General features: G+C 44.2%; 1 protein-coding gene across 1 annotated transcript in view; it reads left to right on the forward strand.

The window, feature by feature from the left end:
* Positions 1-273: 273 nt before the first annotated feature.
* Positions 274-15000, forward strand: part of grin1b (glutamate receptor, ionotropic, N-methyl D-aspartate 1b) — a 41940-nt gene continuing 27213 nt past the window's right edge. The window contains 7 exon segments of the mRNA XM_048242858.1: positions 274-1050; positions 3578-3712; positions 6346-6522; positions 11122-11184; positions 12042-12139; positions 13229-13350; positions 14401-14575. Of these exon segments, the coding sequence (XP_048098815.1) occupies positions 802-1050; positions 3578-3712; positions 6346-6522; positions 11122-11184; positions 12042-12139; positions 13229-13350; positions 14401-14575 (1019 nt within the window). The 5' untranslated portion in view covers positions 274-801.

The following is a 15000-nucleotide window of genomic DNA, read 5'->3' on the forward strand; positions in this document are numbered from 1 at the left end:
TAATGTTAATGAGTTTCTTGAAGATGAACACAATACCATTTCTTTGCAAACTGTGCACTACAATGAGCATTTTGAATATTATTTTGGTTAATTCAGGCTACGTGGTGCTTGTAGTTGTCATGATGATTAAACGGGATTCGTCAAATCGTTAATGAATAGAATAGATGCACAATTCATTCATGTCGTGTCACACCAGCTACTGGAAGGAAATTAGAATCCACTAGTTGTGTTTTAAAATGCTCATGCCTATTGCATTAGTGCACGCATTTACATGTCCGTTCGAGCGTGACACAGAAGCGATATCAAGCGTATTCAGCGGCGGGAGCGCGCACCGCTGCGCAGGCACAAGGTTTCAGCACCAAGGGCAGAGACTACACAGAGCATCGGCGAGCATCAGGTCATCAGAGTGAAGATCCTGGAACCATGGCTGAACCGGAGAACCTGCGCTTCTAATGGGCATTGACCAAACCTGGCCGCCATTTAGGCAATCCGCAGCATACTGACAATTCGCCTGAAGACGAAAAACAGCATGGGGAAAATCAACAGGAGCGAAGAGTCGGTTTTCTGGGACGCTGCATTCAATTAACATTTTAGTTGAAAACGAAACGCATTTAAAGCAGTCTAAATTAAGTCTACATATTGTTCGACACGGAATTTCAATGTAATTACATTCCAGTGGTGTTGTTTTCAACCTGGTGTTGTGGCTACTTGGCCCACAGGGATCAGTTTACCTGGCTATAGTCCGACGGACGTCGCGACACATTCCGAAAACTCGTTCTGGTCTTTCCATTAACCATAAAAATGCGTCTTTTTGTCTTAGCTTTTTTCATCTCTTGTTCTTGTGCCCGGGGTGGCTGCGAGCCGAAAATCGTTAACATCGGCGCTGTTCTCAGCCAGAAGAGGTTTGAACAAGTGTTCAAGGACGCGGTCGCCCAGGCAAACAATATTTACGGCAAGGAGAAGTTCAAGATGAACGCAATTTCTGTAACCCACAAACCCAATGCCATACAAATGGCTCTCTCTGTTTGCGAAGACCTCATATCAAACCAGGTAATTATTTCATTTTCAAGACATAGCCTATTGCAAGTCGTGCACAAAGACGCAAGCATAATTAATCACAGGAAATTAAAATCAAATCAATAGAGAGAAAAATAAATTGCATGTCCTACCTGTGAATGACTGCGGTTTGTTTATTATGTTTTATTCTATATATAGCAACTGTCTCATTTGTTGAATATTTCTCTCAATGGCGTAGCCTAACCTCTGGCATTTCGATGATTGACCCTGGTTCAATCAATAGGAGAAATTGATCCAGGCGAAATCAGTCAGTGACTGTTATGGAAGAATTAATGCAATTTCATAACGATCTTATCAAGGTGTGTAACTTCTGTGCAATCAGATGAGAAATGTGTTCCTCAAATGACCTCTATTGTCACTGACTGACTTAGCTACTGTAAATAAAAACACTAGTTTGACACTAGGCTTTGTCCGTTTTTCAGGAAAGTAATTTATGAAATAGCACTGGCCAGTGTGTTGCACTGTTCCAATGAAGGAAACTGTTGATTCCAATTCAGTTCACTAAATTAGTTGGTAAATAGGAGAATAATCCCATGTGACATTTGGGAAACTAACGTTCTGGAAGGTCTGCTCTACGTTATGTTCACAAGAGTGGTCATGCATAGGTTGAGCCTCTTGTCAGCTGTGTCCCGTTCATTTTTTTCCCTGCTTCAGTTGAGCAATAGAGGAATGCCAGCCCAGATTGTGGCTGACTGTCACACCGCTTGGATTTAAGATTTCCCATTGCGTGTGTGTGAAGTGGGTGGTTCTGGTGGTAAACATAGTGGCGCCTCTCGTCTTCCAGAGCCGAGGCAGAGAGCGGCTCCAGTTAACTAATGCCAAGACAAACGAGCCTTCCATCGACGTGCTGTTGCACACCTCTCAGCTCGTTCCATGTTCCACGTAAATCGAGGCCAACATGGCGTCACCATCGCGGATAACAGCTGCTTTGTTCTGGGGACTGACGAACGGCTTCTGCCCTCCACACACAGCGATGTAAAAGATTACTCTCTAGTCTAGTGCATCATCAGGGATTATCACACACACACACACGCACGCGCGCGCAAACACACCCAAACAGGAACAGATTTGAATTGATTTGTAGCTACATTTACAAAACCTGTCAATCAATCATACTCCCTTAAATAACTTGTAGGCTACACTTAAAAGTGAACCTCTTTTCAGTTAGCCTGCATTAACGTAAGGCTACAGTTAATATCATATAATCTGTGGTGTTACCCTGCACTGGCCCAACCACCAGAACAGCAATGATCTATCCTCCTCTTTCACTGTAAAGGTCCCAGGCCTGAACATTTAATCTTTTAGCAGAATTTTTTATCCAAAGGGACTTACAGTAAGAGAATAACATTGAAGCGACAGTGCAGAGGAAACCTTCGGTAGCAAACTGCATGTGTCAATACTACTAGAGGATAGGAGTGCAGAGGCATTATAAATGGTAAAGTGCGGTGGAGAGAGAGAGTGGCAGAAGAAGAGAGGAGAGAGGGAAGGAGAGAGGAGAGGAGAGAAGAGAGGGAAGAAGAGAGGAGGAGAGAGAGGAAGGGGGGAGGAGGGAGGGAGGGAGGGAGGAGAGAGGAAGGGAGGGGGAGGGAGGAGGGAGGGAGAGAAGGAGGGGGAGAAGAGAGGGAAGGAAGAGAGGAGAGAGGGAAGAAGAGAGGAGAGGAGAGAAGAGAACTTAAGTTATAAGTGAGTTATATCATTATCATTATAGAGCACTATGTAGTGATTGGAATGGTGGAGGTTCTTCACTGTATAGCCTGGTCAATTAGTAGATGTTGGAATGGTGGAGGTTCTTCACTGTATAGCCTGGTCAATTAGTAGATGTTGGAATGGTGGAGGTTCTTCACTGTATAGCCTGGTCAATTAGTGGATGTTTTTAAAAAGCCCTGTTTGCGTGACAGCCCTGTGCCCAGACAGACATGGTGTAGTCCAACCACCACCTCACCCCTCGACCCCTCGCCTCCTTACACGGGCCGATTCTATCACATCCCCGCGGGTGGACTCACCACACGATGTCCATCTACCTGACAAGGTGTTGTCACCCCTATGGAAAAGCTATTATGCTGAGCACATTGCATGTAACGGAGGTCAACCCTACAGGAAAGGGCTATTATTATGCTAAACACAGACCCATGTAACGTGAGGTCAACGCCTACAGGAAAAGGCCAATTAGTATATGTTGGAATGGTGGAGGTCTCTTTCACCGTATAGCCTGGTCAATTATATGTTGGAATGGTGGAGGTCTTCACTGTATAGCCTGGTCAATTAGTGGATGTTTTGACGAAAGCCCTCTTCACTGTATAGCCTGGTCAATTAGTATATGTTGGAATGGTGGAGGTTCTTCACTGTATAGCCTGGTCAATTAGTAGATGTTGGAATGGTGGAGGTTCTTCACTGTATAGCCTGGTCAATTAGTGGATGTTTTGACGAAAAGCCCTGTTTGCGTGACAGCCCTGTGCCCAGACAGACATGGTGTTTGATGTTGTGTTCTGTGACTCCACAGGTGTACGCCATCCTAGTAAGCCACCCTCCCCAGTCCAACGACCACCTCACCCCGACCCCCGTCTCCTACACGGCCGGATTCTACCGCATCCCCGTGGTGGGACTCACCACACGCATGTCCATCTACTCTGACAAGGTAAGGTCACCCCTATGGAAAAAGCTATTATGCTGAGCACAGACACATGTAACGTGAGGTCAACCCTACAGGAAAGGGCTATTATGCTAAACACAGACCCATGTAACGTGAGGTCAACGCCTACAGGAAAAGGCTATTATGGTGAATACAGACACATGTAACGTGAGGTCAACGCCTACAGGAAAAGGCTATTATGCTGAATACAGACCCATGTAACGTAATGCATACATTAATACATACAATACTATGCAGTGAAACGGATGCAGCCTAATAGTCTAATTACCACATGCATTACCCCTATCTACTGTAATAAACACATAACATTGTGCAGTCTAACCCATATATTAGCTTAATATGCATAGAATACGCAACCTTATATAACACCTACACTACATTACATACTGCACATAAGCCTGTATAATGCAACCATAACTCAGACATAGCACATACATATCCTTATTTATATAACACATGTATAATGCATAAAAACCATAGCACATACATATCCTTATTCATATTACACATGTATAATGCATAAAACCCATAGCACATACATGTCCTTATATTACACATGTATAATGCATAAAACCCATAGCACATACATATCCTTTATATTTATATAACACATGTACAATGTATAAAAACCATAGCACATACATATCCTTATTTATATTACACATGTATAATGCATAAAACCCATAGCATATACATGTCCTTATATTACACATGTATAATGCATAAAACCCATAGCACATACATGTCCTTATATTACACATGTATAATGCATAAAATCCATAGCACATACATATCCTTTATATTTATATAACACATGTACAATGCATAAAACCCATAGCACATACATATCCTTATATTACACATGTATAATGCATAAAATACCCATAGCACATACATGTCTTTATATTACACATAGCCTGGGTGTTCCCATGCTGCCTTGCGCGCGATTTGATTCACGCTGCTAAGGCAGCCTGGAGACCATGGAGCAAATTTTCGCCTGAGATAGGGAACCAATCACAGAACAGGGGGGAAAGCAAGACGATGATGAGCTATGCACAGACACATTTGATAGACATCCGTGGCACCCAATAAACGGATCTGGGCATTTTTTTAAAATACGAGAAAATGAACGTTTGGTTCCCAGACCACATCTCATTGAGAAGTGGTGGTGCTAGCCAGGCTATATTACACATGTATAATGCATAAAACCCATAGCACATACATGTCCTTATATTACACGTGTATATTACACGTGTTATGACTGTGATTATATTAGATGGTTTATTAAATGCATAAAACCCTACACCGTAGCCCTGTGTTATGGCTATGATTATATAAGATGGTTTATTATGTTATATATCATGGTGTATTGTATTTAGTATGGTTGGAAATGACTCTGCTGTGATTGACTATAACACCCTACTACAATCCCAATGCTTTACCTAACAATGAATAGGCCCTAACAAATAGATAAATAGATAGATAGATAAATAGATCTGACAAGCAGACGCATTGTTACCAACAATGCTCACTCAGTTTCTCAATGTCTTCCTGCAGCAAAATGTATTCAGTCTGAATGTTGTCTATACCTCTCATGTTCTGATGTCTTTTCTAAATTCAAGTAAAGAATGTTGGAAGAAGATGGATGTTGATTTTGTTCATTTGTTGATTTTGTTCGTAATGTGTTAGATGATTTGTGTCCATAACATGTTAGATTTGTGCCAATAATGAATCAAGACGAAGGTATTGTGCTATTTTTCCTGTAATGTCATACCATACTGAGCATTCAGCCTCGTAAATGTTTAATACCATATCATACTATCAGAAGCCTATTACTATTTAATAAAGCTCACTTTGATATGTCTTGATCCAGATACTCTTGAGTAAAAAAAGCATAGCTGAAAAAAAACTGAAAGAGCATAAGAGTACTCCTATCGCCATGAACCCATTTCTCTAATGGAATCGCGCCATGCCTGTCCGTATCATTACTGTGCTGTTTGGTGGGAGCATGTTGTTATGATGTGTGTGTGTGTGCATGTCTCCGTCACGTATGTGTGTGTGTGTGTTTGAAAACTGTATGTATGTATGTATGTATGTATGTATGTATGTATGTATGTGTATGTAAAATATGTGTTTAGGACGAGTTTATATGTTTATAAAATGTGTGTGTTTTTGTCTGCATTATTTATGTGTGTTTACTTCACATTTGTGGATATCTTCGTTCATTGTATGTGTGTGTGTGTGTGTGTGTGTGTGTGTGTGTGTGTGTGTGTGTGTGTGTGTGTGTGTGTGTTTGTGTGTCTTTCCTCCAAAATATATTTGTGAATGTCTTTAACATGTATGCTTGAGTGTGTGTGTGTGTGTTGAGAGTTTGTTTATTCTATAAAGCATGTTTGTGCATGTATTCATAAAGAGTGTGTGTGTGTGTGTGTGTGTGTGTGTGTAGGTGTGTTTGTGTGTCGTGTGTCTTTCCTCCAAAATATATTTGTGAATGTCTTTAACGTGTATGCTTGAGTGTGTGTGTGTGTGTTGAGAGTTTGTTTATTCTATAAAGCATGTTTGTGCATGTATTCATAAAGAGTGTGTGTGTGTGTGTGTGTGTGTGTGGTCTCCCACAGAGCATCCACCTGTCCTTCCTGCGGACGGTGCCACCCTACTCACACCAGGCCCAGGTGTGGTTCGACATGATGCGCGAGTTCCAGTGGAACCACATCATCCTCATCGTCAGCGACGACCACGAGGGCCGGGCTGCCCAGAAGAGGCTGGAGACCCTGCTGGAGGAGCGCGAGACCAAGGTGAGGCGTGGGGGTCACGGGTCAAGGGTCAAGGGTCGCGCGCGTGTGTGTGTGTGTCTGTGCGTGTGTGTAAACTCTCTCACTGTGTAATCAGACCAGATCCTCAGAGTTCCTGTTAGTGTGTGTTTTCCTTTCTGCCACATGTGTGTGTGTGTGTGTGTGTGTGTGCACATCTCTTTCCATCTGTAACATTGGCTAACATTTTTTATGCCAGTGGCATCAACAGCGTCTTAAGTGCTTATCTGACGAAACGTTCTCATCTCATGCTTTTGCCATATAGTCAAATTCTCCTACGTGTCAATCCACAACAGGAGCCAAAAATGACGCTCCTAACCTGGGGCTCTGCAAATACGAACGAAATGAGATGAAATGAAATAAGAAACAGAGAAAAATAAGACTTTAGAGAAGTGTGTTGTGTGTTGATCCAGAGTCGGGGCATTTAGTCCAAGAGGTGTTGTGTGTTGATCAGAGCCGGCATTAGCCATTAGTCAGAATTAATGTTGTGTGTTGATCCAGAGTCGGCATTAGTCAAGTGTGTTGTGTGTTGATCCAGAGTCGGCATTAGTCAAGTGTGTTGTGTGTTGATCCAGAGTCGGCATTAGTCAAGTGTGTTGTGTGTTGATCCAGAGTCGGCATTAGCCAAGTGTGTTTTGTGTTGATCCAGAATCGCATTAGTCAAGTGTGTTGTGTGTTGATCCAAGAGTCGGCATTAGTCAAGTGTGTTGTGTGTGTTGATCAGAGTCGGCATCAGTCAAGTGTGTTGTGTGTTGATCCAGAGTCGGCATTAGTCAAGTGTTTGTGTGTTGATCCAGAGTCGGGCATTAGTCAAGTGTTTGTGTTGATCCAGAGTGGCATTAGTCAAGTGTGTTGTGTGTGTTGATCCAGAGTGGCATTAGTCAAGTGTGTTGTGTTGATCCAGAGTCGGCATTAGCCAAGAGTGTTGTGTGTTGATCCAGAGTCGCATTAGCCAAGAGTGTTGTGTGTTGATCCAGAGTCGCATTAGCCAAGAGTGTTGTGTGTTGATCCAGAGTGGCATTAGTCAAGTGTGTTGTGTTGATCCAGAGTCGCATTAGTCAAGTGTGTTGTGTGTTGATCCAGAGTCGGCATTAGTCAAGTGTGTTGTGTGTTGATCCAGAGTCGGCATTAGTCAAGTGTGTTGTGTGTTGATCCAGAGTCGGCATTAGTCAAGTGTGTTGTGTGTTGATCCAGAGTCGGCATTAGTCAAGTGTGTTGTGTGTTGATCCAGAGTCGGCATTAGTCAAGTGTGTTGTGTTGATCCAGAGTCGGCATTAGCCAAGAGTGTTGTGTGTTGATCCAGAGTCGCATTAGTCAAGTGTGTTGTGTTGATCCAGAGTCGCATTAGTCAAGTGTGTTGTGTTGATCCAGAGTCGCATTAGTCAAGTGTGTTGTGTTGATCCAGAGTGGCATTAGTCAAGTGTGTTGTGTGTTGATCCAGAGTCGCATTAGCCAAGAGTGTTGTGTGTTGATCCAAGTCGGCATTAGTCAAGTGTGTGTTGTGTGTTGATCCAGAGTCGCATTAGTCAAGTGTGTTGTGTGTGTTGATCCAGAGTGGCATTAGTCAAGTGTGTTGTGTTGATCCAGAGTGGCATTAGTCAAGTGTGTTGTGTTGATCCAGAGTCGCATTAGTCAAGTGTGTTGTGTGTGTTGATCCAGAGTCGCATTAGTCAAGTGTGTTGTGTTGATCCAGAGTCGGCATTAGTCAAGTGTGTTGTGTTGATCCAGAGTCGGCATTAGCCAAGAGTGTTGTGTGTTGATCCAGAGTGGCATTAGTCAAGTGTGTTGTGTTGATCCAGAGTGGCATTAGTCAAGTGTGTTGTGTGTTGATCCAGAGTCGGCATTAGTCAAGTGTGTTGTGTGTTGATCCAGAGTCGGCATTAGCCAAGAGTGTTGTGTGTTGATCCAGAGTCGGCATTAGCCAAGAGTGTTGTGTGTTGATCCAGAGTCGGCATTAGTCAAGTGTGTTGTGTGTTGATCCAGAGTCGGCATTAGTCAAGAGTGTTGTGTGTTGATCCAGAGTCGGCATTAGTCAAGTGTGTTGTGTGTTGATCCAGAGTCGGCATTAGTCAAGTGTGTTGTGTGTTGATCCAGAGTCGGCATTAGTCAAGTGTGTTGTGTGTGTTGATCCAGAGTCGCATTAGTCAAGTGTGTTGTGTGTTGATCCAGAGTCGGCATTAGCCAAGAGTGTTGTGTGTTGATCCAAGTCGGCATTAGTCAAGTGTGTTGTGTTGATCCAGAGTCGCATTAGTCAAGTGTGTTGTGTGTGTTGATCCAGAGTGGCATTAGTCAAGTGTGTTGTGTTGATCCAGAGTCGCATTAGTCAAGTGTGTTGTGTTGATCCAGAGTCGGCATCAGTCAAGTGTGTTGTGTGCTGATCCAGAGTCGGCATTAGCCAAGAGTGTTGTGTGTTGATCCAGAGTCGGCATTAGCCAAGAGTTTCTATGGACACATCCCTTCCTTTAACATCGGCCTACATCCTCAGATGTGCTAGATAGGATTCGCACATTTAATTAGATGAAGGCTGTGAATTATTCTACAAGCAGCTTTTGCAGTTTTAGCGTTCATTTACATATTCACACTGTGAAATTATTCCATGTTAAGGGATCCAGAGTGGCATTTTTTACGTTGTTGTGTGTTGATCCAGAGTAGCATTGAAGGTCATATTGATCCAATCGCATTAGTCAATTGTTGATCCAGAGTCGGCATTAGTCCCTGTATTGTGTTTCCAGTTTTTTAATTAAATTGTGTTGTGTGTTGATCCAGAGTCTGAATAGCCAAACTCATGTGTGTTGATCCAAATTACAAAATGTTGATGTTGAATATTCGCATTAGTCACATATGTTGTGTGTTGATTCATTGGGGTCAAGTGTATTTGTTGATCCAGAGTCGCATCAGTCTTGCTGATGGATTGTAGGTAAAACGGGCTAGCCGGGCCTTAACCACAGGCACATTTTACAGACATACGCCAGAACATTCCAATAATTAGAGTCTAGCTTCTATGGACACATCCTCCTTAACATCGCCGCCATCTCAGATGTGCTAGATAGGATCAGAGTTTATCTCTGATTTAGCTCATTTTACAATGAAATTATTCCATGTTAAGATACGATGCCGTTTTTACGTTGAGATTTTCAAATAGCATTGAAGGTCATATTGAAATATTAGATTGGCTCCTATTGCCCTCCCTGTATTCTTACTGTTTTTTAATTAAATTGTGTCAGTTATTGACTGCTGAATAGCTAAACTCATAATAGCTAAACTCAAATTACAAATGTGATGTTGAATATTGACACTGTAACATGATAGATCAGGTTACACACCACAGGCATTGTGTATGTTAATATCAGTTCTCGATTTGTGGGCCCAAGAGCTTCACTGGTAAACTTAGCTCTTTGGTGAGAGCCAAGAATGTTGATAGTTGTGTATGCTATAATCTCAGCTGGTTTCCATTCTTTAATCTCATGTGGCTTTATGCATCTTGAGTGCCACCAGTCCACCCAAAGAGGAGCTCTGTGGCCATGGTAACAGGTGAATTTAATGGAATGTTGTGAGGAGATTGACCTGTGCCTCTGGAGGACCTGATATAGCGGGCTCTTATGTGAGGGGATAATCTCTGCGCGCTGATGAACAACTCAAATTAAAATGGCCTCTCACCCAGCCGTGGCAATGGAGGTGGCGCTTCGCTAAAGGCCCGGGGCACAAATGTGACTGACAACCAACTCATGAGTTCATGTGGCAGACTGCCCAGGTGCGCATTTAAGGTGACAGCTGAAGGAATTTTCTGAAAAATCAAACACTGCTGAAAGAATAAGAAAGAGAGAGAGAGAAAGAGAGAAAGGGATAGAGTGAGGGAGGGGAACAGAGAGAGAGAGAGGCAGAGAGAGGGAAAGAGAGAGGCTTGTCAGAGTGGTAACGATCGGCATGCTGCTGTTTTCATTAAGCAGATTTTCCTGAAAGTGCTTGTTTACACCCGACTGACTGAGGGGGCTGTTGATGTGGTTTGCTGTGCAGGAATCACAGTCGGAGACAGATGAACAGCATCAGCGTTGCTGAGGCCCATATTTACTACCCAGACAGCCACCACTCCAACACTCTGACCCAGGTGTGGCTGGCCTGGCAGCCTCCAGCCAGATTTATTTCCGAGCTAGCGGTGATAATTTACACTCACCTCTAGGACGTGCCTAGAAATAAGGCTGAACAGCTCATTTAAATGCATTACACGCAGGTCTGGCCACAGCGTAATGAAACAGATGTTCCGGAGATGAGGCTCTGAGAAGTCACTCCATTCTATTCAACTGTATTCTATTCTATTCTATTCAACTCCATTCTATTCAACTCTATTCTATTCAACTCTATTTTATTCAACTCTATTCTATTCTATTCTATTCAACTCTATTATATTCTATTCAACTCTACTCTATTCTACTCCACACTTGGTAGTTTTGCAAGCCCCAGAGTTAGAGAGCCCAATTTGAAGCAGAAAAGTGGAGATATGTTGGAATGCTATACTGCACATCATTTTTAACTGTTTATAATATTCTTCTGTGTCTGCATATTTTCTCTGTGCACATTATTCATCAGAATAAAAACAGGAACTATGAAAACCTCGACCAACAGTCCTATGACTACAAGCGAGGACCCAAGGTATATTTGCATGGTCAATGCACGCCGCCCTCCGGTTACTGTTTCTGACCGTAGCACCTAGAAACCAGACAAAAAGTCAACAGCCAATCCAGAGATATTCTTATCCTGGTAGCACGTCTATTTTATGTTTTATTTTTTCTAGTTATTATTCCTTTTTTCCTTTCAATCGAGAATGTTTTTATGTTCGAACGTGCACCTCCCGAAAAAAAAGAGAGCATCGTCCCCCCTCTCACCTTTTTTAAAAAAAAATTTCTGTACCAGAATGCATGCGGTGAAGCAGCGCGATTGCAAGTCCCTTCCTCATGGTTATGGAGATCTGGCCGGTGGGCCCCAAACCCACACATGTCCTCCTCCCTCCTCCTCCTTTCTGCAGCATCTCTGACTTGGTTTTTTTTTTTTTTTCATTTTTCTTTTTCATTTTTTCATTTTTTGGGGAAAGAAGCCACCACCCACCCTCCCCGCACCCTCCCCTGCTCCCGTCACCTGTTTTGGTTGATTTCCAGTGGCATCGCCCCTTCTCCTCCTCCTTGCTCCTCCAACATGCACGTCTCTCCTCCCCTCGGGAGTCTTGCTCCTCATGAGTTTGCATGCGAAAGGTGCAGAACTTTTATTCTCCTCCAAAGCTTCATCTTTTTCAGTTAAGCAGATTATCTCGGAACTATTTTTTACCCCTCCATTTCTCTAAACTCCCCAAACCAGAGAAAAAGAGAGAGAGAGAAGAAAAAGAGAAGAGCAGCAAGCTAAGTGAGTGGGTCAGCTGAGGCGGCCCAGGAGAGCAGAGCTCACAGCATGGGTCGGCCGGGCAGGTAGCCGCGTGTCCGGCGTGTCTAATCTTGACCCTTGACCCCGTCTCCCAGGCGGAGAAGGTGCTGCTGTTCAGCCAGGACACCAACCTCACAGCGCTGCTGAAGGAGGCCAAGGAGCTTGAGGCACGCGTCTTCGTCCTCTCTGCCAGGTACGCCTGTGTGTGTGTGTGTGTGTGTGTGTGTGTGTGTGTGTGAGTTTGTGTATGTGTGAGTGTGTGTGTGAGTGTGTGTGTGTGTGTGTGTGTGTGTGTGTGTGTCTGTGTGTGTGTGTGTGTGTGTGTGTGTGTGTGTGTGTGTGTGTGTGTGTGTGTGTGTGTGAGTTTGTGTATGTGTGAGTTTGTGTGTGAGTGTGTGTGTGTGAGTGTGTGTGTGTATGCTTGTGTGCGTGTGTATGTGTGTGTGTATGAGTGAGTTTGTGTGTGAGTGTGTGTGTGAGTGTGTGTGTGTATGCTTTGTGTGTGTGTGTGTGTGTGTGTGTGTGTGTGTGTGTGTGTGTGTGTATGTGTGTGTGTATGAGTGAGTTTGTGTGTGTGAGTGTGTGTGTGTATGCTTGTGTGTGTGTGTGTGTGTGTGTGCGTGTTTGTGTGTGTGTGCACCCATGTCTAATCTCAGCCACTGAGCCCTGCAGCCCCGTAATCTCAGGCTTACTCGCACATCAAACACAAAGAGAGAGGATGTGTGTGTGTGTGTGTGTGTGTGTGTGTGTGTGTGTGTGTGTGAGCACGTCCAAACACTGCAAGCAGCTTTTGAGTTCCTCTGCAGAGGGAGATGACAGACATGACAGACTGAAGTCTCTCTGTGTTTGCAGTGTGTGTGTGTGTGTGTGTTTGTGTGTCAGTCGGTGTGCAGTTCAGTTGTGTGGAGCCGCGGATGTACTAATGTGCTGACATCACAAGGGAGCTTTCTCCACACACACACACACACACACACACACGGATGGCAGTCCCATGTTGGCTAATGAGCCCAGCTCCCCTGTTACGCTTTCACACTAATGATGGAAGGTCATGTGGCAGTGGAAAGAATTATCTCTAACTGTGTGTGTGTGTGTGTGTGTGTGTGTGTGTGTGTGCATGTGTGCGTGTGTGTGTATGTGTGTGTGTGTGTCTGTGCCTGTGGATATGTTTATTTGTGTGTGTGTTTGTGTGCATGTGCATTTATGTATTGTGTGTGTGTGTGTGTGTGTATATGTGTGTGTATGCGCGCGCACGCGCGTCGTGTGTGTGTGTGCCTGACCACAGCGAAGACGAAGCGGCGGAGCTGTACAAGGCGGCGCGCGTGCTCAACATGACGGGCTCGGGCTACGTGTGGCTGGTCGGGGAGAGGGAGATGTCTGGTAAAGCTCTGAACGAAGCGCCAGATGGTATGTACCACTCCAGAGCCCCTCCCCTCGCCTGTCCACTCCACTCCACTCCTCACCGCTCCTCACCGTGCCGCGCCGCGCCGCGCTACAGACTGCCGGCCAGATTGGACGCGCTGGCCCCGACCCCGACCGCTTACACTCCACATTTCAGCTCCCTCTCTCTAGCTCTCTCTCTCTCTCTAACACTCTCTCTCTAACACCTCTCTGTAGCACTCTCTCTCTCTCTCTAACTCTCTCTCTAGCACTCTCTCTCTAGCACTCTCTCTAACACTCTCTCTCTAGCACTCTCTCTCTCTCTCTCTAACTGTCTCTTTCTCTCTGTCTCTCTCTCTCTCTCTCTAACACTCTCTCTCTCTCTCTCTAACTCTTCCTCTCTAACTCTCTAACTGTCTCTCTCTCTCTCTAACACTCTCTCGCTCTCTCTCTCTAACACACTCTCTCTCTCTATCTCTCTCTCTCTAACTCTCTCTATCTCACATCTATGAATCAATCCGTTGTCTGTTGTTGTGCTCTGAGCGTTTAAACGTTTAAACATTTGCATGTTTAAAGGTTTTAAACAAAGTGATAACTTCATTGTATTGTGCTTTCAATGTCTAACATTTAATTTGTTTCATGTTTTAGTGTGGTGTCCTTTCTGTACACAGCAAATGATGAGATAGAGAGGTTGTGGTGGTCAGTGTTGCTTTGAGTGCGTGTACTTTTAAGGTCTGGCTTTCATAAGTGTATTTGTGTGGTGGTGCTTTGCTACCCCTTCATTGACCTGTGTCTGAAATATGATGGTAAGCCGCAACTGCATTTTTCTCTGTCTGAGCTTCTCTTACACATCCATGTAGTCTTCACATCAATGTGCTTATCTGCCCCCCCCCCCCACCCTCGTAACTTAGCAACCCTTTCGCCTGTCTATAGGCTCTAGCGAGCTCACACCGTAATTACACTATACTTATGTGCACGCTAGTCCAGTTTGTTTGGCTAATGCCGTGCTGAGACGGAACGCGGCCGACGCTGTTCTGTGACTGTGGCTGACACGTGTCGTTGTCGTTGACTGGGCAGGCTTGCTCGGCCTTCAGCTGATCAACGGCAAGAACGAGTCGGCGCACATCTACGACGCCGTGGCCATCGTGGCGCAGTCCATCCAGGAGCTCTTTGAGAAAGAGAACATCACAGAGCCGCCGCGAGGCTGCGTGGGCAACACCAACATCTGGAAGACCGGCCCGCTCTTCAAACGGTGAGAACCCCTTTTATAAAGCATACTTACACACACAGACACACACACACACACACACACACACACTGCTCATCTGGACCACCTTTTATAAAGCATACTCACCTTTTATAAAGCATACTTACATATACACACACACACACACACACACACACACAATCTGGACCACCTTTTATAAAGCATACTTACCTTTTATAAAGCATACTTACATATACACACACACACACACACACACACACACACACTTCTGGGTCACCTTTTATAAAGCATTAGGGTCACCTTTTATAAAACATACTTCTGGACCATCTTTTATAAAGCATACTTCTGGACCACCTTTTATAAAGCATACTTCTGGACCACCTTTTATAAAGCATACTTCTGGACCACCTTTTATAAAGCATACTTCTGGGCTTTTTGGCCTTTGTAGG

Source organism: Alosa alosa, chromosome 5, assembly GCF_017589495.1.
Source record: "Alosa alosa isolate M-15738 ecotype Scorff River chromosome 5, AALO_Geno_1.1, whole genome shotgun sequence".
Taxonomy (NCBI): Eukaryota; Metazoa; Chordata; class Actinopteri; order Clupeiformes; family Clupeidae; genus Alosa; species Alosa alosa.